This window comes from Leuresthes tenuis, unplaced genomic scaffold (assembly GCF_036924035.1).
Source record: "Leuresthes tenuis unplaced genomic scaffold, fLeuTen1.0.hap1 SCAF_3, whole genome shotgun sequence".
NCBI lineage: Eukaryota > Metazoa > Chordata > Actinopteri > Atheriniformes > Atherinopsidae > Leuresthes > Leuresthes tenuis.
In genome coordinates this window covers 13,250,197-13,276,616 of record NW_027325357.1, presented here as the reverse complement: position 1 = coordinate 13,276,616, position 26,420 = coordinate 13,250,197, and the positions used below count along the sequence as shown (strand labels likewise).

The 26,420-nt window shown below is 38.4% G+C and overlaps 2 protein-coding genes across 2 annotated transcripts in view; both read right to left on the bottom strand.

Annotated features, from left to right (window-relative positions):
* atg7 (ATG7 autophagy related 7 homolog (S. cerevisiae)) overlaps positions 1 to 16,598 on the bottom strand; it is a 73,535-nt gene extending 56,937 nt beyond the window's left edge. The window contains exons 1-12 of the mRNA XM_072381897.1: positions 16,131 to 16,598; positions 13,756 to 13,967; positions 13,598 to 13,652; positions 10,857 to 10,974; positions 10,649 to 10,726; positions 10,412 to 10,528; positions 9,586 to 9,732; positions 9,179 to 9,267; positions 6,163 to 6,284; positions 5,114 to 5,204; positions 4,847 to 4,991; positions 4,369 to 4,527 (exon numbers count right to left, since the gene is read on the bottom strand). Coding sequence (XP_072237998.1) covers positions 4,369 to 4,527; positions 4,847 to 4,991; positions 5,114 to 5,204; positions 6,163 to 6,284; positions 9,179 to 9,267; positions 9,586 to 9,732; positions 10,412 to 10,528; positions 10,649 to 10,726; positions 10,857 to 10,974; positions 13,598 to 13,652; positions 13,756 to 13,927 — 1,293 coding nt within the window. The 5' untranslated portion in view covers positions 13,928 to 13,967; positions 16,131 to 16,598. The remainder of the gene's footprint in view (positions 1 to 4,368; positions 4,528 to 4,846; positions 4,992 to 5,113; positions 5,205 to 6,162; positions 6,285 to 9,178; positions 9,268 to 9,585; positions 9,733 to 10,411; positions 10,529 to 10,648; positions 10,727 to 10,856; positions 10,975 to 13,597; positions 13,653 to 13,755; positions 13,968 to 16,130) is intronic.
* Positions 16,599 to 21,743: 5,145 nt separating this feature from the next.
* Positions 21,744 to 25,594, bottom strand: hrh1 (histamine receptor H1). Its single transcript, XM_072383119.1, has 2 exons — positions 25,574 to 25,594; positions 21,744 to 23,778 (listed from the first exon to the last, which is right to left on the bottom strand). The coding sequence occupies exon 2, from the start codon at positions 23,543 to 23,545 to the stop codon at positions 21,899 to 21,901; it is 1,647 nt and encodes a 548-aa protein (XP_072239220.1). The 5' UTR covers positions 23,546 to 23,778; positions 25,574 to 25,594; the 3' UTR covers positions 21,744 to 21,898.
* Between the last annotated feature and the right edge of the window lie 826 nt (positions 25,595 to 26,420).

The window sequence follows — 26,420 nt, the reverse complement described above, 5'->3', positions numbered from 1 at the left end:
GTGGCCCAACAAGCCACTGCATCATGAGTTGTCCTTAGATTTGCACGCAGTCCTTTTGCAATGTGGCTTAAGTTTCTGTTAAATAATATTTTTTTTAAAAATCACATAATGTAACATGTTACGTATTGTTGATCATGTGAGCTTGAATTTACACGTCTTGCAGACCTGATGAGGAATTGAGTTTTTTAAACTTTTTTATTCTTTTAAAATGATGTCCTGATGCATAAAACCATAGTACTGACAGAGGGTGTACTTTCTTTTTCACATCACTGCAGGTGCAAACACTTCTAACCCACATCCTTGGCTTAGCTGCGCTGCTGCTCTCTCAGCTCTCAGTGAATCCATCTGTTGCAATTATTTGTCAAAGGACTCCTGTTAAAATACATTTATAGCCAATATTACACCTGAGCCGAGGAGGATACCGTTGTTTATATCCTGTGACGACGGCAGGAGCACAAGCTTTGCTACCTTCTGTGCAATAACACTATTGGTAGTAATTTCCTTCTTTCTTTTTTTTTTTTTTTTAAATAACATTTCCTACTTGAAGGTAGTAACAACAGAGTTTGATTTCCTTGAGAAACCTGATCGTCATTTCTGGACAGGCACATCGTTTAAAGCTATGACAGTTTTAACTTGTTCCACAGCATTCAAAAGAAGGCAGACAGCTTTTACGATCGATATCAGGTCAGATGTAAGAGTGAACTTTGAAAGCTCTCCAAAAATGTGAGAGTACCGTTTAGAAAAAAATACCAAATATGTTTCGGGTCCTCATTGTGTCCTTCGAGCAGCAGATCCATTTATTTAACACTTGAAGGCACAAATTATCACAAACGAAGAATATAACGTTTTTTCAGGCTCTTACCCTTGCTGGTAAATAAGAACTAATATAAAAGCGGAATGAAAACTCAGAGTACACTCATTTTGGTTCTTATAACTTCAAGTTGAGCAATGTCTCACATTTTGCTTATACACAATTGACCTTTTAACCTTTGTCTTAAATTAAATTAACCATTGTCTTTTGCTTAAAGTTTCTTAAAGCAAACTGAAAAATTGCTATACTTTCAAATCGAATAAAGCTACGTGAATGGGAGGCATTCTGGTTTTACAGAAGAAAGCACCTAAAAACAATTTGACACTGCTCAAAACAGGCATCAAGGTGCACATTTCCTGAAGAGTCAAAATTTTACGCATTTTTGTCATCACTTTTTTGTAATTAATATTATTATTATTTAATTTATTGCAGCACTGTTTATTCAGACAAAAAGTTTCTAAAATGTTAATTACAAAATACATGTAACTCCATACGTTATAGCAGTATATAAGTATATGAGATGTGACCCGAGTTATTTTCACAAATGTTTGTACTTTATGCTCTTTGGGAGAGAAATAAACGAGGCTGCAAGAAAGCTTTCTGGTCATGAAATTGATCTGCACATGAAATAGGTCATTCCTCCTGCAAGAAAATGGCAATGTTGGACCAAATAATTGATTTCTTTCTTGCTGTTGACTGACATGAAAAGAAAAATACAGGCCACTGAGGATTTGGCTCTCCTGTCCAAATGTTGCCTTAAATCATCATTTTAACAAACAGTGGGTAAAGCAGGGCTTCCGATGGCACCGTCATCTTCTCGTCCAGTGCAAGCCTTGGATTACTGTCGATCTCCAAGGGCTAAATATGCGACAGTGAGGAAAATGGAAATGTCAACAGTAATTTCAAACGAAGGAGAGAAAAGGGCAAAGTTGAAGTGTGAGATTCTAACAAGAAGAAGTGCCACTTTTACTGAATCAGTGGATCTTCTGCCTTCACTCCACATATTTCAAGAGTGGGAGCTGCTAACAAAGTCCTGCATTTACATTTCACTTTGACGCAAGTGTTGCTAAGCAGTCAGGGGATGAACTTCACACTACTGGGATGCTAATCACATTCCAATTACCATAATAATCATACAAAAGTGTGGCCAAGAAAAAATTAAACCGGCCGTGGTAAAAAATAATTAAAAAGAACATGTTGTGGCGATCCCACAGTGCCAACTTTGTTATCATTACCATGCGATGCCAGAATACTGACTAAACTTAAGTGCAAACACTACCAGCTATCCTGCAAATGTCATGTGACAGTACGTGTCCACAGACAAATCTTCTGGCCTTTTTTTGAAAGTTCTATGCTTTCAGCACCTGATGCCCCCGGTGAAGAGAACAACACACACAAAGACACATGAGATAAAAAGGAGAAAGTGAGGATGCAGCTGGAGTGTGTGAACATGGAATAACAGCACAGGTCCATCCATAAATCATGAACCCGGCCTCTGAGCTTTCCATCTTATTCCCAGATGAATATGAGAAAAAGAAAAATGAGAACTTCCGAGTGAGAGACGAGGACATGAAGATGACAACATGAGGCCTCTTTGTGCATTCACAGTGTTCATTTTACAGACCACACTGAAGATTTGCAGCTCTCACTGTCATTCCAGCCAACTGCACCCGATTACCAAAACAAGCAATTGCAGAGTCCTGATTGCAGCTCAAAAGGAGGTTTGGAACCTGGAAGATACTCAGCTCAAAATTCATTACAGCCTCAGTAACCTCAGACAATGAGTGAGACTGCAAAGAGTGTTGGATGAGAAGACAGGCAAGGTGCAAACAGCAGAGCTCTGAGATGCCACCTGTTTGTCACTACTTAAGAAGCTGAGAGGAGCCAAACATTTTTATTACACCAGCTGTGCTCTGCCTTCATAATGCACGGCTCTTGATGTACACTCAGAAATGAGCATTTGAGATCTGTTAAAAAAAAAAAAAAAAAGGTTCGGCTTTCTGATCATTTATGGTTTACAGTTTAACATTTTGGGGAGTTTTACAAGAAATATTACAAAATATTACTGCTCAGCTGTTTTTACAGCACTGTATATGTTGTTCTTTATTCAGAAAGCATCTTAGTGTCCTATTTTGCTGCTGCTCTGCAAGATCTCAGCGCTTCATTTAGTTCCCCCTCACTTTCTGAAGAACCAGAGTTTTAACTTTTTGTTAAAGAAAACTATTAAAGTAATTTGTCCAAAGAGTTACCATGGTAACCAACTTTGAATTTCATTCATCACGAGGTAGAAACAATTAAGAGTTCTTACAAATAAGACTTTTTGGAAAACATCCGTGCCAATAGATGGGAGAGATATCAACTCTCATTTATAAACATAGTATACTATCCCCTACTCATATTCATGAAATACAATCAGCACACATGTGTTACACACATGATTGGCTTTATAAATATGCATCTACACGATTACAAGTGGTTCAATGATGGCTGAACTCTATCGTACCAAATCTAAGCCCTGTTTTGAATGATTGGCTGTTTTTTCCTTTGCCGCTAGCAAAATGTCCTTTTCAGAGAACCCGCTCATTAATTAGTAGATTAAATAAACCAGGAGTATTAACAAGCAGATAACACATTATCTCTCTCTTCCAACTAGAGTCAAATAGGCCGAGACGGCCTGTACATGCTCCTAACCTTCACATCCAGAACACAGAGGAAGAAAAAGTTGGAAACAATAAATAATCCCCACAAGGCTTACACTTTATTGTTTTTAAAAAAAGATTCATCCTTTGTGTTCATTGATGGTGTCGAATTCACATATTTTTCTGTTTCTTTTGCCAGCTCACTCAACGTGTCACAGAGGGTGACAGAATATTTTTTTTTAAAAACTTAGTGGACTTAGTGGAGGTTAGTGGATAAAACCGTGACGGTGTGTAGGCGCTGTGGCACAACAAAGTCAAATCACATCGAGCAACATCACCCCTGTGTTTCACTGACAGGAGTGAAAACGAAGGCTGCTCAATAACCACATATCACCGCGGCAATTATGCAGCCCCTTGTTGCACAATCCGACCGGGTTAAAGCCATCACAAACACTATGGGTGTGTTTATAGGTGCAGACATGAGGCCAAATTCGGTTAAAGGAAGGAAATATGCCTTTTTATGTTGTTTTTCATTAATTATGTTAAAAAGAAGATATTGTGCCTTGTGCACATCAAGATGATTTTATATACCGGTATTTTAAAAAAATACTTTGGTATTTACAAAAATACCAAACTTATGTTTATTTGTCTTGTCTTTTTTTTTTTTTGATGATCTGCGAAACGATCCGAGTTTTTTGATTCGTTGCACCCCTAATAAATACCCAGGTCCTCTTTTGTGGACTAAAATTCCCCCACAATGACGTGACTGACTGATAATGTCAAACTCCTCATGGACAAGGATGGGGATCCAATTAAATGGCCAGGTTAAGCTCTAACTGAGCTGTGCGAACGCACTGAATTATATGACCCTCAAAATAAGGGAAAATGAATATATACTCTCGAGTTCAGTTGACTCACCACACCAGGAAAGATTTTGGCAAGACGGTCAACGGCTGCCATAGCTTTGGACTTCCCTCCTCCCAGGCAGTCCTCAAACTCATAGAGCGGCTGGCGAACTGGATTGGAGTATGAAATCTTTGCATTGTCTACAAAGGTGATGCGTCTCACTCCCCACCCCTGGAGAAGAAAAAAGAAAGAAATACAATTCCTTTTCTACTAAACCATTTTGGGGGACTAAACCTCAATTTATCAACATGAACTCAGACCCAAAGAGCACTTTGTAAGAGTGGGAGGTTTCACAGTGAATACTTGTTGTCATTCCACTTTAACTTTAATGTAATGAATGCATCAATATGCAGGTAACTGAATCCTGATCGTGTAACAGAGAACATCAACAAGATGATACAAAACAGCAATTCAATTTATTCAAGATGAGCCAAACAGCAGTAGATTTTTCATCTGTCTGTCAACCTTTCGATACATTTTCCAATCTTACCATTAGAGTCCTGGCCACATTGCAGCCCAGAGTCCCAGCACCCAGAAGCAGACACTTGGTGTTGACCACTTTGTCCAGGTCCAATGAAGGAACCAGCCTCCATCTCATTAGCTTCAGGTTCAGGTCCACCGATGACTCTGCAAGCCTGCAGAGAGCAAATTTAGTAACCAAAGACCCAGAGTCTAAAAGTCTGCAGAAATATATCTTAATAGTTATACAACGAAGTCACTCCCTCATCCTTAAAGACATATTCATAATGTACTTTACCTTTTAGGGTCCATGCACTCACTCAGGTTGACCATCCTGGGTCCCATGCCCCCCTTTGGGTTCTTCTCCCAACCCACACTTTTTGGGCACACTGAAAAAATAATCATACATACAATATTAATATAATAAAATAAGATTTTCCAACCACAGATACATAAATCGAGTCCTGTCGCTGCACTCTTTTTGCAAAAACTCACAAAACTCTCTAACATCAAGTTTATTTTACATTTCTGCCTCCATTCAAACACAATACAGTTGGCAGGATTGTAAACAGGCATATAAAATAGATAGATTTGGATTAGAAAGACAGATAGACACGCATTTCATTCAGCAGACCTGCCTTATAATGCGACAAATAAAAATTGTAGCACAAATATGCAAGATTACATATAGTCTTTTATATTGCAGGTTGTGTCAAATAAATTTAAATCATATGGTAGAATGAATCATTTCAATCTCAGAATGAATGAAATCATAACTTTAAAATCAATTGATCAAGTTTTGTATCGTATAATAAGGATATACTAATAAGGATAATAAGGATTCACTGCTGGTTTAGCTGAGCCTCATGCATCTTAAAACTTGGGCCAAGGTGTGTATGTTAATCCCTCTCAAAACAATACCAAATGTATTAATGTAAACAGTACATCCTCAATTAGTTCTTTAAAAGCAATAATGTGCTCACGGGGAAGACTGAGGAAAACAAATACCCATCATCTGAACTTGACCTAAAGAACCTTCACAGATCACAGAGCCGTCCCCTTTCTTATCCCGCCATTACCATTTAAATTGCTTTCATTCCTCATTCTGCAAATAAAAAGAATAACGAAGGCGCTTCGTAAGATTAGTGTGGTTTGAGGAGGATAGTCTCAGTGGAAAGTGAGAGAAAACCATGGGTTCATATCAACAACAACTATGTTGATATATTCACACAGGTGAGCACACACAAGTGTACAAATCTGCGGACAAGCTGAGGCGTATCAGCACACCATCGCATGCCACATGATGTCTCCTGCACAACTACACTACTACGAAGAACTAGAGAATACCTGAGTTGTTGGGGAGTTCAGGAAGTTTGACCTGGAAGATGATGCTGTGCTGAATAGAGCGGCTTCCCTGCAGAGTCCTGTCCCTGAAACACAGGACCTCCACTGTGTCCAGCTGAGAGCCCCTGACACAAACACACACACACACACACACACATCAAAGAGATGTAAACACTGTAAACTGAGACAATGACGCAGAATGCACAGAATAAGACTGGGAAGTGTGCATGAGGAAAATTGAGTGAACCTTTGAAACATTATTATCAACATGTTTGCATGCGCATTTCTCGTAATGAAACTCTAATTCATACCTCAGATTACAAAATAAAAATCTCATCAAACAGAATAATAATAAAAAAAAATGGTCAAGCACAAAACTGGAGATGTTTGTCCAAGCTATCAACTGCTTCTGACTGTAGAGCACTGAGGTTTTTTGGAGCTAATGAGCCACTGCTGTCACAGGACAGTAATGCCAATATAGCCTCTATGGAAGGTTCTGCTTTAGGCATCAATAAAGCTCTTTTTGAAATACACAGCTGCTGCCCAGAAAAACAAAGTTCTGACTGACAAAAACTGAAACACTCAAGTGCATATGGCTCTTCTTTTTCACCCAATTGAGCCTTAATTACTGCAGAGAAAATTCAGTAATAATTTCACCTGGATTCTCAGCTGACTACAGTTTAAAAATAAGGAATCACGTTATGTGTATTCACGTCAGTGTTATTAAGATTGATTTGTTGCCTCCTAATTGAAATTTAGCCATAACAATTATCATCATCTTGCCTATTGTTCTTTTTGTCAAAAAACAAGAGACCACTTTGCTCTATCTTCACGAATATTTGCATTATCTACACAATGTTGACTTCTACCGATGTAAAACATGTAGGTAAAAGTACAATATTACCTTCCTTCTGGCATTTTGTATGCACCCAGAAATTAAATGTCTCTCACATGTCTGTGTTTTGCAGACGTGTGAGAGACAATGAGCTGCTTGAGCGAGTGGAAAAAATAACTCAGGAGAAAGAATGTCAATCATCCGACGGCTGTGTCTCTGCAGCAACAGAGTTGCACAACTGGGATCGTTCCAGGTCAGCCACATGTGACGTGTGGATCGTTTGGATCAACTAAATCACCTGCTACACAGCTTTTAACAGCAGCTGTGGGAAACACAACACACCTTTGACTGTCACTTTAAAATCCAGAATATAATACGCTTTTTTGTTGTTACAAATGCTACAAATACTACAAATGTACAACTAACTGTTTTAAAAAAGAAATGCCGTCAAAGAAATACTGCTAAGTTGTTACATAAAATGATCATTTAATAAAAAAAAGAGCGTTCGTTGACGGCGTTTGTTTTAACAAATCCTGTTAAAACAAAGAGTCAAAATGTACGCATGGCTCTGTAATAAATACTATGTGCATTACATGGTGCAGAAAAAGCTAATTAAATTACAGCTAAAGGAGAACAGTTTTTTTTTGTCTTTTTGCAGCATGTCTGTTCATCACAGACATCGTGGTATTTAAAAAGATGCAGTCTTATTCTTGTTAGGTCTTATAACAGTACCCTACCTCATCTACTGACATGTTTGGAGCTTCATGAAGTGTCTTTTGTCAGCCTGACAACAGTTTCACGTGAACAGATGTTTTGTTTTCATACTGATTTTCTAAAGATGCTTCAACCCTCAAAAGTCACTTTGTACCTGTGAGAATAAAACTGCCGGCCCTACTTTTACAGGAAGTTCCCGTACAATATTGCACAGCCAGATTTTTCATCGGCACCATGTAGATGAAACAAGTATGCACACACACACAAATGTACATATATATATATATATATATATATATATATATATGACTCATGGGCTTCCCTTTAAAGCCCTAGCCTGCCATCAGGAGCAGCTTGTGGTTCAGTGTCTTATCCAAATACATTTAAGCAACAACCCACTCCACCATCTGAGACACTGTCATCCTATCTGTGACAAAGGGGCTTTCTAAATCTGTTGGGTATAAACAACTATTTTAGGCACTGCCAATGAGTTCTCCATCAAAGGCTAAATTTAATTCAAATACAGTATTCCAGAAAACTTTTGAAGAATTTTTCCCATGTGTTATCGCAGAGCACAAACATTTATTCTCTTTTCTTAAAAAAAAACAGAACTTTCAACGTGTTAAATGTGTCACAGCAACAAAGCTCCTCTTTGCTCCTCTCTCCTCTTTCGAACAAACACCACAATTAAATTACCTCAGGTGACACCTCTATTTATTACCCGTTGTGCGCTCTTGATCCATGTGCAAATATTTAAACGTGCCCGACCCAGAATTCTTGGACTAAATGTTTTGCAATATGCCAAAGAACCTGCAACAAATTCCCACAAGTCTGCTAAAATATTTCTTCTGTAAATATTTTAGGAAAAGCGATTTATTCACAACCAAAACAAACCACTGGCTCTGACGCAGGTTAACAAACCAGCTATGTGTGGCTTGACCCAAAGTGAGCAATTCACAAAACGCTAACAAGTAATCATTTGGAGTGAGTGCATCAATCCAGATGATAAGAGCATAAACAATAATATTGGAAATTTATAGGTGAATAAATTGAAAAGCCAATGATGTCATCACATACTGTATGTCCTACCTGGATCCAAATAATGTGGAAAGTCTGACATTTTGTTTGAAATTGTAAGCAACACCCATCATATTGTATAAAAAAATAGAAAAATGACAGGTTTGCAGGTGCATTAGTGAATCAAGAAAATTTCAGTCTTCATAAAGTCTTACAACACTCCTCTGAGCAGCCAGCAGCCAAATTGTTCTTATAACCTTGAGTTTGTATCTATTAACCTTTCACATAATAACATAAAAGGTTTGCAGTCTCAAACGGTTTTAAAATTCAAAGTTTCCACTGTTGCAAACTAAAATACAAGCTTCCTCATCTGGTCTCTGCATGGACAAACACACACAAACACACACACACACACACACACACACATATAGAACACATAGAGGGATGATTTACCACTTGTTAGCCAAGAGGACCAACAGATTCCTTAGTGGCCATCCCGGATGTTGGGACAGAGTACACGGATCGTAAACGGCCACGGTAACCTACAAAAAAAAGAAGGTGTGTTTACACTACCATGCTATGTGTTCGCAAGCATGCTGGCATGTGCAATACAATAAACTCTGATCAAATAGATCAGATAATCCAGTAAACCACAGCAATATTCCAACTTGAGTATGATATAAAAATGTTTGCAAACATTTAAATCAGTAACTATCTGTTGTAATATGAAACTCATTACACAGTTCACAAATTAACTGCCTTCACTGTCACTGTAGAGCCGCTCACACACGCAAACATGACACAAATACTTTAAATGATTCATTTGTACTATATAAAGAAAATTTCCTAGATGTAACTACCTTCTTAGTATCAGTGAAAAATGTCTCCCAGTCCTCGAGTGGAGCCAGCTGAACGGTGTCATCTGTGTACTTGATTAAGAAATAAGGAACTGCCGTGGTTCCTCTTTGGACACACAGGCCATCATAGGCCTCCTGCAGGGCCGCAACCTGAGATGGAAGCGATGCGTTAGCAGCATTCTCAGAAAGCTCTATACTGTCTCAGACCACTAATGAAGATGTGAATACACACTTGAAATATTCTTAATTAAATATCTACATTAATTGACAGAATATTTTTAAGTAAACGTGTATGTTGAGCAATTTACAAAGAGATGGCAACTGAGTATAATATAAAATCATTTGCAAGTAGCTAATACTGGTGTAAAAGCTACATTTAGGGAGGTTGTACTATTGCTCATTAAGCCTCGTTTGCTATGATTGGTCAGCTCCAGTCACCTGATCAGACAACATCAGCTCAGATAAAATTATAAAACTGAAACAATAGCTCAATTGGATGCATTTGAATATGTTTTGGAGCACATCTAAGAGCATCTAAGAACGTTTTTAAACTGTTTTCCAGGAAACTATTTCACCCAATGCTGGTGCTTTCTTAACTTATAGTGCAAGATGGATCATATGTAAGCATTTAAACAATACATTTGAAACCATGGGGATTGTAAGAAGCAAAACTGTCACAAAGAAGTTGTTCCAGGCATGAAAACGTCTAACCTTGTGCCTCAAATTTCCAGTTTAGAGGAGGAAGAAGTCGCTCACTACTGGATAACTTCAAAGTGTTCACTCCAAAATACTCATTCCACTTGTTGGGTTATAACATTTAAAAGCCAACCTGTCTTGCTGAGAAAACTTGCTCTAAGAAAGAAGGCTGCTTGACGATCTTGATCCCCTCAGGGAGACAAAGTGCAGGGAAGCAGAACCAGTAGTAGAAATGGTATTTCTTCAGATCCTGCAAACAGATGGTCAGAGACATTTAAAAAGCATAAAAGAACGTGAAAAGAAAGATGAACACATATGAAGACATCAAAAAATGGAAATTAAATTTCTATTTGATACTATTTATACGCACTGCAAAGGTCAGTAGAATGAACCTGGAGAGGATAGATGGGTCCTTCAATGCAGCTCCAGACTGTATAGCATCCCATATCTACACATGCAAAGCCAGTGAAAAGGTGCAGTTATTCAATCAACTGATTTCCAACAGCACAATGTGGCAACCATTTTCCCCACAGGCGAGTGTGTGTGAATAAATATTTTTCTCTCTGAATAAACTCGACCTCTTTGGCCTCTTTCTCCAGCAGAGCTTTCTTATCAGCGGTCTTGAAGGCCTCAAGTGTGTTGGTGTTATACAGCATTCCAGCTGCTGGACAGCAGCGAGCTGGGGTCGGACCATCCCTGATGGTAAAAACAACCAAAGCATTGGATTAATCGAAGTAGAGAGAGCACGTGAAAAGAAAACAATGCAAGGAAATGCTCTGGCAGTCACACGTCTTAGATATTTCAGCTGTTTGGCAAAAACATTTTCAAATGGCACACAAACAGCTTTAATTGAAGGTAAATAACACCCATTACAGTTCTTCATGAGGTTTTTAAAGCGTCAGCTCCTGCTGAAGTATGACGTCACATTTTGAGCTCCTCAGATGACCAGGACACCTCTTAATATGAAGACAGCGGTTGAAATTGAGTATAAACTAAAGAAAACAATAAAGGGACTCTGTGGTCACATGATCATTGCATGTTAACGTATGTTTTCTCCTCTCGTCATTGGGTTGGCGTACTGGCTGAGTTTGTGACTGTGTGTTCTTCTGTGTGTGTGTGTGTGTGTGTGAGTAGGTTGTTTCGGGAAACTGATTTGTTCAAACCTCCCATTGTACTACTTAAATGTTGGCAATAAAAAAAAAAACAGCACCTGCAGGCTTTTCAAATCTCCATTGCCAGTTTACCACTCAATCTTCTGGAGGGAGGTGTAAAGAGTTTTGTCTCTCGAAGTGACAGCCCTGGTTTGGCAGGAGAGGGACGAATTTTGGTTTCATCTCTTTTCTCTCTTTATGCTTATTTAGCTGTTTGGTTAGAGGTTTGTCTTTTTGGCATTTTTGGCTAAATTCCTCTTCTAGCTCTCTGCGAACACCAAGCAAAAGTAAAAACAAAGAAACTATTAGGAGCTAATCTCTGTACTAGTGGTTCGGAAACTTTGAAGAGTCACGTGTTTCTATGGCATGCAAGAGTTTCCACAAGGCAAGCCCGAAACACGTATGTGGGGCTCATCCAAATTTGTGCTGAGAAAATGTCTTTGAATGTCGAAAAAATCATCAGAAGCTAAATCCTTTTTGGAAAAACTAAAGGAGAAGGGTGTCAGTGTTAAACGTTACCAATGCGGTGAATAAAATGCTGGACTCGGTATGACTGCTGAGACGCTCCAGCTGGTGCTGGTAAGCAGGTGGAGGTGAGACACAGAGAGGTGGAATTGGGTGAAAAGCACCTGCAGGTGTGGGAAGCGGAGCTGGAACATGTGGCACTTTGTCCTCCATTGAGGGAAATGGAGGTCGACTCAGGGTTCTATGGATGATGTGTGACCAATCGATGCGAATCATTATGTAAAGAGCAGGAAGTGTGCAATAGTTTTTCTGTTTTAGTGTTTTTTTCTGAGCTGTAAATAGGGCAGCTTTGTTATCACGTTGAGCAAGGGTTTCACTGAGGTCCTGTCGCTGATTTTGTTGTAATTTTTTTCTAAACGTGTTTCTGGCGTCATTGAGTTTTTTGACCAAAGTAAGTCTGGCGTCACGTCGCTGTGGAGTGAGCCAGAAAGGTCAACACATTCCCCTGCTTCGAACTTTCTATATGCAAGTTAATGGTACATATAGAGAAAAATTCATTGCACAGACGTTGTCTTTAAGTTACTTGAATGGTGATTTTGTCAGATGTGTTTAAAAAAAATCCAGATTTTATTAGAGCACAGCAACAACCTGGAAATGCCTCAAGTGATCTTGAAATGACACACAGCCTCAATGGGCTTGCGTTTCAGTCCAAATTTTCTGATGTGTTAGCCTCTTTCTGACAAAAGAATCAGAAAATACGTTGAGAGCAGCTTAAATGATAATTTGGCTGTTTTAGTAAATACTAATGCTTTACTGTTCCTTCAAAAAGATGGAACTTTGGAGCAGCGTCTGGTCCCATTTGAGTCTAGTTGAGCGTCCATAAAGGAGTGACTTGAAAGCTAAGTGCATTATTTGGGGGTGTCTTTACATTTTTATATGTATTTGAATAGTCTGGTTTTGGTTGGACTGACAGTAATTCATTTCATATAAACGTGCATACTGACAATTTCTTATTAAATCTTGTCTGTTAAAGAAATTTTACAAATGACAGATTTCCATATTTGAATATTTGTTGCATGTTAAATAAAGCTTCCCAACATTTTTAGAAATAAGGTTTGCAAGAATCATTATTACTTTAGTCTAATTTGACTGTAATATCGATATCTAATTTGAAGATCTGATATACATCTTGAATTTGGATGCAGCAGCAAGCAGCTATTAGCTATGTGACAATATAGCGGTATAATTGTATATTTATCTGCAGTCACTCGCCCAGTGATTTCCTCTGTTCTGCGCTGCAGCAGCTGGGCTGAGCATGCGCGTCATCTGGACTAAAATTTCTAGATATTCCCCTACTGAATAAACAACATTCTTATTCTTGGCCTAAACCAAGAGAAGTAGAAGTCGTGCAGAGTGCCATCATTTGAGATACAGAAACTTGCAAGTTGCTCGAAGGGCTCCAAATTGACCTTCACTTCTGGTTTTGACTGCTGCTAGATTCTGCTGCTCTACTGTGACATTCTGTGGTTTATTGCTATATTGCAATTTTAAATGCTTAATTGTATCTCATTATTCGAAATTGGACGAGCCTTTCTGCTCTAATGGTCTCGACACAAGAGAAAATGAATAAATACATTCTTCGACAGGGAGAGTGAGTGTGCAGTTTCATCAGCAACATCGCAACCCGTATACATCATACTTACACATCAAATGCGCTGAACTCCAGGGTTAGGCGAGTGGGCAAACCGACTGGGTCACCTGTAATCAAGGAAAAACTTTTCAGTGAAAAAATATTTGTTAAGTAAATTACACATTTGTCCGTCCAGTGCAGAATTTATGCCATCTTAACACAACAGCTCACCATTGTAGTAGAATCCTTTGATACATTTGGGGCTCTCATCCAGTCTGTAGTCGTTAAGTTTCTTCTGAGTGAGCTGGTGCCAGAAGCCTGCTTCCAGAGCACTGCTGAAGGGAGCGAACTGCAGCTTGATGTCTGCGGAGGACGACGACGCTTCGCTAATATCAGATGCCATCACAACTTCACTGATCAGCTGCTGAGCCAAATTCTACAAGCTGTGAAATGAAGCAGCGGCAGGTTGCAAAACACTTGTTATTCTGCTATAGCTTAGTCATACATGAAGTATCAAAGTTACATTCAAACAGGGTTAACTGGAGCCAGCACACAAATTGCTTGCACTTGAATAGTGTCTTTTGACCTTAGCAGACAAAGCACTTTACTACTGTGCCTCTCAAGTCATTCATTCACACCACTTTTGGCAGGGCTGTCACTGAAGACACTTGCATTCCCATCAAGAGCCGCGAGGGATTTATTGTTTTGGAAAAAGAAACCTCTTCATATGGACACAAACCCTGAAATCAATTAACTATAATGAGCTACTGCCAGTCACATAAGAATTTCTTTGTAGCTACTGAGTTAATGACCTCTAATGGTCCCATTCATCTCACTGAGTGGCATTTGTTAAGACCGATCTCATTTAGTCTGTCAGCTTCAAATTACTCAAGCAGTACAGGAGCAAAGGAATCCCAGCTGTGAATGCCAATGTCTTGTTTTGGAAATATTCATTCATTTATATGTCTGATGACGCGATTCAGGTTAAATATCATGAATATATCTATACCCGAGAGAGAGATTATCAAATATTGACAATCGAAAGAGCTATTTATCACTTAAAAAGATGGTGTCCTCGGGTAAAATACGGAATCCATAGCAGATCCCAATGGCAGGCTAGCACCTTGCAGGACCTTGCACGAAAGGGGAACCATTAAATTAGAGCCACTTTCTAAGAGACGGGCCAATTTTAGAAATTCTGCCAACTTTCTTGGGGTTTCAAAAAGGCAATCAAGAAATAACGTGTACTTAGATTTTCTGTTAGAAAATGTGCTGTATGTTCTTGGTCTATAAAACTCTGGATGATTAGAGTCATTCTGTTAGAAAGTCCACAAAGTCATAACAACAACAACATATTGTGTTTTTTAAAGAAATTAACATGACAGTTTACTCACACATTTTTGTTTTTCTTTAATGTGCATCTTTACAGTGAAGTTTCTGTCAGATTACTTATGGCCTTGGCACTTAGCAGGTAACCACCAAAGTTTTATCGAGAAAAAGCAAAGCATGGCCTGTAAAACTGTATAGATTAAGAAGGGCTGTATGAATCTTTGTGTAAGTGGGTGGATGTGGCTTTTAGGGAAAAGCACTTCAAGTAGTCAAGAGAAGTGCTTTATAAGTACAGTCAATTTAGGATTTCATTTATAACATTCTACGGGTTTTAATAGCTGGGATGTCTCCATTAAATCCTGTAAGGCTAAAAAGTAGGGGGCGAATAACTATATATATTATGTATAATGTATAATACATAATGCTGCTGCCAGGCTCCTAACTAACACCCGTAAACATGACCACATCACACCTGTACTTTACACCTTCCACTGTAAAATTTAGGATCCAGTTTAAAACTTTGTTATTTGTTTTCAACGCAGTTAATGGCCTTGCACCCCCCCTACATAAGTGAAACCCTGAGGCTAAACCAATCTGGCACTAAGCAGTGGGGTGACCGATCTTTCGCAGCGGCAGGTCCAACATTTTGGAATACTCTGCCCTCTGATTTACGTACCACCACTGACCTACCTCAGTTCAAAGCCACATTTAAAAAAACATACTTATTTTAAACTGGCTTTTCACTGAAGCTGTGGCTCACCTTTTTGTTGTTCTGGAATTGTGAAGCATTTTGGTCAATCTCTGGTTGTTGTAAAGTGCTATATGAATAAATGTTGATTGATTGATTGATTTTAAGGTGGATACACCAGATCAACTTTACAGATCAAATAGATGCAGGATTATCAACTTAGATGTTCCACAATTTAACAGACAACTACTCAGGCAAAATTTTCACCAGTTCGTCTATTGATAAAAGATGAAACGCATAAAGCTTCAGATGTCACAATGCGATCTAGCCTTAGGAATGTCAAGAGTAATTCGGAGTTTGTTTAAATATCACAGTTACTTTTCAGGGCTACTGCATCTTACAATGAATTAACAGTGAAAGCAGGAACAGCTTTGACAGTTTAAACGCCTGTAAACACGTCAAGAAAACTCCAAGAAAATAAACCTCAACATGACCCACAACTATGTGACAAATTAGCTCATTTAGGTTGTCTTTACAGCAGACAGATACGCATTTTTATGGTAAAGTAAACCCAGCCCTGTGCACTTACCATCAGTTGCTACTTCCTGGTAAAGTTGATCATGTGACTGCGGGACTCGAGTATAAAGCGGTGCAGTGTGGGAAATTAGCCGTTGCCTTTAGCTTACATGCTGTGGCAACATCTACGCTTTATGGTGCAAGCATCATTGAGTAAAACACAAAGAACCAAAACATAAACAAGAACACGCAAACAATAAAACAAGAGAAAACTGATAAAAACCCGTATGCACCGTTTCTTTTCATTTCGGACAAACAGACGAGTCCAGTAATGTGTAGCTACAGCAAGTCACCGTGAAATATCTGATCAGCAGGTTGAGTCACGCACGAAACTCAACATCGCTGAAACAGCTAAAGGTACACGGCTCTGGAAATGCAAGAAAAATGCTACAATCTTATTTTAATAAATAATTAATAAAGAAATGTAATCGGTGAGTCGGAAATTAGCTCCAAATAGTCGCCAGAGGACAAGACCGGGTTAGGGACCGTCTCAAAGTAACGAAAGAAGGAAAAAACGCAAAGTTGTCAGTTATAGAGCGTCAATCCATCCTTTAATTTTCTACTCCGGCTTCTTCACCCTTCACAACTGTCATTAGGCTTAAGCCAGGATAAAGGCTGTATCATACAGCGTGGAGAAAAATTAAAGGAATAAATAAAGTAAAAGATACCTATATAATTTGCCTTTTTTTCCTTTTATTTACATTTGAATTCTATTGGAGAAGTGTTGACTCCTATTATTCAATGTGAAACCATTAAATATCAATGTGAAAAATCAGTTTCTAAAGGAAAAACACTAATAGCATGCACATGGGCAGTGCTCAATAGTAGCTCCTACACTGCTGTGTCTCATAACACAAAACTCTATTACTTTATTTTTGCAGCAAATTGCAGCAAAAAGATGGCTATTGAAAGCACTAATACCACCAATCTAAAACTAACGGTTGTGTAGAATGAACAACTTATATTCAATATTTAACTTTGATTGTTTATATAAGTAATTATGTTAATAAATTTGCCTTAGTTCCAGTCCTAGCTGTAATCACCAGTGAAAGGTCTACAAAGCCGTTGCTTTGCATTGCTGCTGCTCTTTTAGAGTCAATTAATCAGAAACACATATTCAGTGATGCTTACTCAAAGAGTAACCTGCAGAAACCCAAACAAGTGCAATAGCAGCGAGCTGGCTCCGTGTTCAGAACTGAGTGCGGATTGTCTCCTACACTAGTGTTACTTCTAAAACATCTAGTGAAAAGAACCTTGCTGTATTACAGCTCTGTCTGCTGTTTTCTCATTTCCTAATGCATGTCGGTTATATCATTTTTGTACAACATAAAGCAATCTGCCTTTAAATTTGACATCTTCTTTGCCACATAACCAAGAACAAACTCTTTAATTTCCAATGTTGCTGAACTAAAAAGCTAGGACCTGTGCTACTCACATTACTGTCCTTTGTACTGGGCACAACCTCCAGTTTTGTGGAGCCATGTATCTAAAGCAGGCAGGTGTGTCTTTAAATCTATTAGGTCTCTTATAAGCTGACAGGCAGACACCATCACAAAAATACAAATTGCATTTCACTGTCATGTTGTTGTTGTCCTTTTCACCCATAAAGCAGACCAGCAGCCTCAAAGAAACAGGAGCTAAAACAGAGTGACTCCGACAGATGGTGAAAAGGACTGCGCAGCAATAAAATATGTATGAATAGTTTATTTATTTCATCATTATAGTACATTACATAAAAATGGTTTTACAGTGTAGACAAATTCAAACATCAACTCGAGAAAAAGCAGAATGCTCATAAATTCCCAGCCCTCATTCTCATCAGGAAAAGCTACCCACTAATAGTAAATAATGATGTGTTTCTTGAATATCAAAGCTGTAACCCCGATTTAGTTGAGTCCTGTTTCCAAAAGTCGTTGTTCAACAGAAATAAAAACTTAATGCAGTGATTTGCTAATTGTTCAAACTCCTTATCTATTTGGAAAAATAATATTTTGGATGTTGAAATTGTGAAACTGTTTTTAAAATAGATCTTAATTTTGAACTGGATACTATTGCAGCTTGTTAGGAATACAAACAGTGAAAGGCAACAACATAATCTGAGAAAAATGGATAAATAAATCGAGGCACATCTCGTGGCTAATAAATGAGTGCAGATAAGTAATGTGACTGGGTATCAGAAACGACATTCAAGAAAGAGTGTTTTTCAGAAATGAATAAACTTGTGGTTATGAATAAAGCGTAGATGTATAGCATTTATCCATCTATTTTCTATTCCCACTTAATCTAATTCAGGGTTGAGGGAACCCTGGACAGGTTGACAGTCTCTCACAGCGCCACACAGAGACAAACAACCACTCACGCTCACCCCGATGGTCAATTTAGAATAACCAGTTAACCTAACATACATGTTTTTGTATGGTTGGAGAAAGCCCTTTCAATGCCAATGATGGCATCTAGCAGCACTTTATTGTGTATTAATTAATTAAAGCTGAAAGTTTATTAAAAGTGCACATTAATTAAACTCAGCTCAGAGTAAGAGTCTACTTTCTCTTTTGCTGCTCTTTAACCTGTTTCAAATGGTATGTGCTGAATCCTCTGCATTCTTTTTACATCTGATTTTTTTTTTCTCCTATGACTGTGACTGCATTGCTCCAGTAAAAGGAGCAAAAGTGTATCATTATAATTTCCATCATAGGTAATAAAATGGCCTATTTTCCTGAGAAATGAAAACCCTAAACATCTAATTATGATTAAAAGGGATTATTTTGTATGGCTTAGATTTAATCAATTCCAGGAAAAAGTAGTAAACTGTCAGTAGGCTGGAAATACTTTTACTGTTACCAAGGGAACAAGCAGCACAAGGCTTTTTCCTTTTGATGGTGTTTTCTGAGATATCATGAAATCTCAGAATTATTCATTTTCCCGGTATTACAGTCAAATGACTTGTGAGTATAAACTCTGCTGACCAAAAACAAGAGTTCAAGAATAATAATTATAATTTATCATTTATATCTAGCTCTGTATTAAAAGAGTCTGTTAACACAGATTAACAAACATAAGGGTAAATGCAGCTAAATTTGGATTATCAGGCACTATGGGGAATCTGTCCCAGGAACCACACAACCAGGAACTCTAGATACATGTCATTAATGAATTAATTGATTAATCATTTGATTATGCTCAGTTTTGGTTGAGAATTTCAGCCCCTAAACAACAATTATGACGAGTACTATAACAATCGTACTTGTTTGTTCATCACTGGAAATAAGACCCATGTCTAATTCTGACATGTAATTGATTTATACTGTGGTTAAATTAAATTAATCACGTGCATTAACTATAACAAAAACTACTCCAATTGGTGCAAAGAAACCCATAGACAAAGTAGTTAGGTGCATGTTTCTGATGTCTGAGCAAAAGATGATGGGGCTGCCTGTGAAGCTGTATTTGGTCAAACTTGCCTAAAATAGATACTCCACAGAGGTTAATCCAGTTATGTATGTAGGATGGAATTCATGTACATCATGTCACTGTTGGCTAGAACGAATACACCTTTAATTCTATAATTATATTTGAAATTTTAGTTTGTAGAAAAGGTAAAATATTTCAGCCTTCATCAAGAGTTTTTTTCAATAGAAAGCTGCAGTTTGAAGTGTTAGTTCAAATAATCAAATAATCAAATAATCAAAGCAAACGCTGTATGCCCGCTGTGTTCCTCAGAGAAGAAATCATAACGTCTGCTTTGGTAGTCATAATGAGGAACATGAGAGGATTACTGAACAGGGCCATACATTAAGCAGCTGAAAAGGATAGATATTAACACAAATAGTTGAAAACATTTTTTTTTAAATGACTGAAGTACAACAAAGCCACATCAATTAGTTGTGTTGTGTTTCTTTCAGTCTAAGTGTGTTGCTTCAGTGAAGCAGGATGTGACAAGCTTTTTACAAATCTGAGCCCAGGGGCCGACTAGCCTATAATTCACCCACGATAAGGAACATTATTAAAAAGCTGTTCATTAAGTTTTGGAGACCTGCGTCCGATAATAATGCCCTGTGGTAATGAAACCAACGAGACAGCTGCCAGACTTCATTGTGAACCGGTCCAAATGAGATAATAATGATTAAAAACATATTAAAAAGAAAACATTCAGTGGATATTATACCCAATAAAGAGACTTTCGGTGAAAGATGTGAAACATGTTTTTTCACCACTGAACTTTTTTTCAAACAGTCACAGAACCTCTAAAACAGCTTTGTATTTCTTCTATAAAATGTGTGACTGTGTGTGCTTACACAGTTGCCTCTTCACATAACCACCACTTCCAGCTCAGTTTCAGCCCCCTCTGACTTGTTTGATTCAGCCGAGTAGTGACTCAAAGCCTGTTCACGCAGTCACAGGAAATATTCTGAGTGTACTGATTGATTTAGAGCTTGTTAATATCCTGAAAATTTAGCTTTTAACCGTCTTGTTTCAGACACTGTATCATCAGATATGAAAACTGAACGAAAGCATCATAATGCTTGTTACCAGAAGGCATTAGTCTGTGGCGTGATACCTTGTCTTTAAACATAACTGATGCAGCTGTAGTTTGTTACAAAATACTTCATATCTTTAACTGTTTTCCCACAGCATTTTGGAATAATACATATTACTCTTTGGTGAAAAATAATGTAAACAAGTGCTACATAAAATAATTTAAATGTAAAATACCTTCCCCACAAAGACAGACAAAGCAAACCCTTTTTCAGTTTGTACATTTTTCTGCAGAGAGGGTGAAAAATGTGTTTCTGACTCAAGCAGGATTCGGTGAATGTGTACAATATGTCCTTGTAGTTGTTTGTTACTTTTTTTTTTCATATCTTAGCGCATGCACACACCACTATGCCATTAACATAATGGCAGTAAATATCTTGGCATAGCACAAAGAATTAAGTCACAGACTATTAGTGTCAGTTGCCACTGATAGGTTTGCATGACAGCAGAAATCAATTAATTGTAATAATTGTATTTGTCCAACTAAATCCAGATAATGTGTCTGGGAGTCCCATATCCTGTTTTAATAATGAAACAAAACATGTGACAAATAACAATTACTCAACAACATCTACCAGTCCTTGTATTTTGTTTTCCAGTTTCATGATGTCTTATGCTCAAATTTTACATTTGAAGTGCAACAAATAACAACTTTTTTTTTTCTCTAAAACACATTTTTGTCATTGCAGTAATAGAAGAGAGATGAATGTCAAGCTAACTGTCAATATGGAGTATTTAATGTTGGTTGCCAGTTAAAAAGAATATGAGCCACACTGATTACAAAAATAGAAATCCTTTAAAAAAACAAGTTGGTGTCAACCAACATTAAGGACTTTATGTGCACAGTGAGCTGGACAGTAATTTTTTTTGCAGCTCTTTATCACAGACCATAAGCTTAAGGGGCAGCAGATTCAGGATTTTTTCCATTAAATGTTTTACTTTACAAACACAGCAAGAACACAACATCGAGTTATCAAAGTCTTTTATATTTTAAATGCCTCTGGCTCAAGACACAAACTATAGCTATTAGCATGACAGACAAAATAAATAACATTAGATTTAGACTTTGTTCTCAACTTGATTTCAAGTCATACAAGAAATTATTGACATTCAAAATGTGTATTTGGTTTCATCTACTCTTTGAAACTCGTGCATGACCTTTCTCTGTTGCCCTCCTCCTCTCTGTGAGTACTGACAACATGTAGACAACTCAGAACTAGTTCTTTGCTCTGCCTTTCATATCAGTCAAAAGTGAATCTTAATAATATTTTTGAACACCCGTTTGAAGTTTCCATTGCAGAGTGGGTATATAAAAGGGTTTAAAGTGGAGTTGATGTAACCTAGCCATATGGTGAACATGTGAAGATCATGATGCACACACTCTCTGCAAAATGCCATGACCATGAAAGCTATAAAGTATGGTATCCAGCATAGTAAGAAAGCAGCAATTATAAAACCTAACTGCTTGGCTGCCTTGTGCTCCTTATGGATCCTCAAACTTTGGATACGGTGTCGTGATTGGTCAATAAACCTGTGCCATGCCTGCCTTAGAGTCACTGTGTTATCTGGGTCTATTTTGGCATCTTCAGCTCCCTCCTCAGGCCAGGGCAGAGCTTGACTGGGATCATAGCTGTTGTAGAGCACTGATGTATATCTCTGCACATCCGACACCTGACTGATATCACAAACTCTACTCACTGAGTTTGGCACTGTGACATGACATTCATTTAGAGAGGCTTGAAGTTTGCTCTCATTGTTTCCACCTGAGCAAGCCCCATCCCGAGGCACTGGCGGTTGGCTCAGGGGAATCTCAGACCCTGACTGCCTCTCCTCAGGACTCAAGGAACGCGTTTTAGCCTTATGTGCCATTCTGAGGTGTTTTGTTGTCACGGCAAGGAGTGATGTCCTTCTGCATTTTACACTGATTTTTCTGTGAGTTCGTAATGGAGCAGCTTTGGTTTTATCAGAATCTTCAAGAGAGTACGTCTGGTCAAGGGTGTTCTGGTCCAGAAGTCGTTCTTTTTTTGATCGTTTCACTGAAACTTCACATTCTTTTTTGGGTGATTTAGAGTCATTTTCCTCAGGATTTGGAGCATGTCCTCCATTCTCATTTTCCCCAAAAGAATCTGTTGGGTGAATGATTCTCTCTCTGTCTCTTAGATGCTGCCTTACTGCCAAGTAGATATGTGTGTAAAACCACAACATCAAAATCGAGGGTACGTAGAAGTTGAAAACTGCAGTGATGACCTTAAACCATGTGACAAAACGGAAGTCTGTGTCACACTTGTTCTCCTCCTCAGGTTTAAGGTCTACATGTGTGAAAGATCTCCACCCGAGAATAGGGATGATCCACATCATTGACAGTAGCCAGGCTCCGGAGATCATTACGCTGGCTTTTCCCCGTGTTCGATATTTCAGGTATTTAAGCGGCTGTCTTACTGAGCGGTACCGATCCAAACACAGGATAAACAAGCTGAAAATTGAGGCTGTGCTGGCCACATAGTCCATAATCAGCCAAAACTGGCACACAGCCCGTCCCAGTTTCCACTCGTCCTCCAACAGATACACCAGGTTCAGAGGCATGACTGTGGTCCCTACAATCAGATCTGCCACAGACAGACTAACAATGTAGAGGTTCCCAACAGTGTGGAGGCTCTTCTCGCTCTTCACAGCGTAGAGCACAAGCAGGTTCATTATGATGGTGAGGAGAGATAGAAATCCCAGAAAAACTCCCAGCAGGGCGTTATGGAAGTGGTCATGGAGAGTCAGGGTGTTATTGTGCCTCAGAGTGTCACCATCAGGGACGCCACTCCAGCTCTTATTATGGTAGTTGATAATGCTGTTGGTGTTGAGGTGTAGGGGGTCTGTGGGAGATAACAGAACAGCTTCCATAATTTTAGGTTTTATGGAAACCTCTAAATCCAGTCACATTTGACAGCTGTTGGCTGGTGTGTATATGGATCGGTAGGTTTCAATAAGCTTGTTTCTTAAGGTGGTTACTCAGTTTGGGTATGATGGTTGGAGTATGATGATGAATGGACCATTATGTAGAAATAAGGTACTCCTTCCTTAGCGTTGATCATTGTTTTCTTGGTCTGCAGTTCATTCAGTTGAAATTCACACATCTGGAAAACACAAAATGTGACAAATGAGTATTCTACAAATGCATTTGTTTTTTTGGCAACACTTCCGTTTTGGAAAATAATCAGAGTCAAAGTTGAAAATTGTCCTTCAAATACTCTGAATAAAATAAACTGCAGAGAGATAAAACAAAAAAAGAGAAGATGCAATCAGACCACAAGTGCCACTATTAAGAGAATAAGCCTAAAATACAAGTCAACATACAGGTCAGTATTTTCTTGCCTCTCTAAAAGTCCAAATAACCTACAATTTTGATTCTTCCCTCTCTTTCACTGTCCAGCTGGCTTTCTCTAGCACCTAAACAGGGGGAGGGCGGCCGTAGTCAACACAGCCGTAGTCAATCTGTGTCATTGGCGAAAAGGAGTCACTAACATGTGACCGGAGAAGTATGATGGCAATCCTGTTCTAGGATTGATAAAAGTCTACACAACACCATGTTTGAATGCGAAAAGCGCCACAAGACCTCTAATATTAAGATACATCACTATGCTGCTAGAAAATGATTGATTCTTTTGTGACAGGTGATGTTTTTTGTACATAGCTTGTATTGATATTTGAATTTAACTATGTCATTTTAACTATTGTAGGATCATTATGTGCCATCTATCTATCTATCTATCTATCTATCTATCTATCTATCTATCTATCTATCTATCTATCTATCTATCTATCTATCTATCTATCTATCTATCTATCTATCTATCTATCTATCTATCTATCTATCTGTCTGTCTGTCTGTCTGTTTCTTTTTGAGTGTATGTGAGTGATTACTAACTAACTCAGGAGGAGAACAAAAAAAGAACAACAATAATCATTTAGTCTGTTGAGAAAGACTACCATTGGTGGAGGATGAGAGGTTTTAGTGGTGCATCCTCAGGAAGTGACTCATTTTATCAAGGTTTCAGATCAAATTGAGTAAGCTTGAGGAAATAGAGCTTACACTCAGACCCCCACCCCATCCAGACACCACCTCCACCATGTTAAAATGTAGAATTCAACAGAGAGACCAAGGGAATGGGAATGGACACCGCACTTATGAATGGATACTGAGTGGTGGACAGTCCACAGGTGTTTAATGAAACCAGCCTCAGGATTCAAGTAGCTTTTCTCAAGTGGAAAGTAAGGTTGGGAAAAATTCCAGCAGCTTCATGAAATGTATATATATGTGTATATTTATATATAGCATATTTTAAAACAAAACTGAATGTTTTACCAGTCAAATGGAGGAAACGCGAGAAAAAAAACATCACACTTTAAAAAGCTTTAAAAAGCAAACAAAGATTTTTTGCCTCCGCAACACAAATATTATGGACCCATATTACTCACCATATCACAGCCGTAACAGAGTGAGGAGGGTGGATAGCACAACCTGTTGTGCACTGAACGGAGGCTTTTACTGCACAAGAGGACAAGGCACTTATCCACTATAATTGCAACTATATAATTATCTGTAATGACCACAGCCTGAGTGATGTCATTACAAAATAGAGGCAACACATAATAATCGTGTTATCTTTTGTTTTGTTGCGACATAATGGAGCGCTTCTAACAAAATTAGGTTGTAATCAGGTGAAATATTACAAGTCTGAGCGCAGAGAAGGGAAGAACAACAAAAACTTTTAGATTCGGGCACATCCATAATGATGAATCTTTTCAAACAATAGTAGGACGATGACATGACTTTAGCACCTGTCAAGAAAAGTGGAAAGGTCTAAAATTACTTGAGCTTCTGTTGCTCGCGAGTACCGGTGGAAAAAAAAAAAACTGTTTCAGACTCACCGCTGATGACTGTGGATCTGCTCCAGATTGTATTCCGGGAGAAAATCAGAAAAAGAGTGAGGTATAGAGGTTGGAGTAGCAAAGAAATAGTCTTCATCCGGTCTTCCTCCCTCACGTCATTTTCCCGGTTTCGTTCTCGCTCTGTGGACTGAACTTTGGAGTTAACACGATAAACTGGACTGCTGCTGCCATACAACGAGCTTGTTACTGGCGCGGGGTTTTCGGCTTGTGGTGAATTGTGGTTTGCAGTGCCATGATTTCAGAGGATGATTCACTACTTACTCGCAAACTATGAGCAACTTCCTCCGTGTCACGTAGTCTGTACTATTGTAAATGGATAAATAAATACTGTTACAGTTTGGCAAATTATAACCAAGGAATTTACGCACAACGTAATTGGCCACACGTCTCCAAGACTGCGTAAATTATTTGGCCAGTCGTGCGCGCACAAGATTAGGGAGAAAAAATGCTTTATAGTAATGGCTTAACAACATTAAGTTAAATGGGTCACAAATCATTGTGATATCAACTGTTGATAGACATTTTGGCTATTAAGCCACATTATAGGAATTAGGTGTCAAAGGGAGATATTTAGATCCTGGGAGACTACAGGCAGCAGTAATAGGAGAAGAGGGTAACATAAATTCTTCTAGTCGCAACACAGAGGTGAAAATGACCTAATTATACACTTGTGCCAAGCAGGTCGTTTGGCCTCCTGCTGCTTTTAATAAGTAGAGTTCAAGACACCCAGTAATGAGCAAGCTTAGATGAACTTATGTGGTTGACCTGCATGGCTTCACATCCTATCATCATTGATTGATACACTGGAGCAATGTGGGGCATTTAT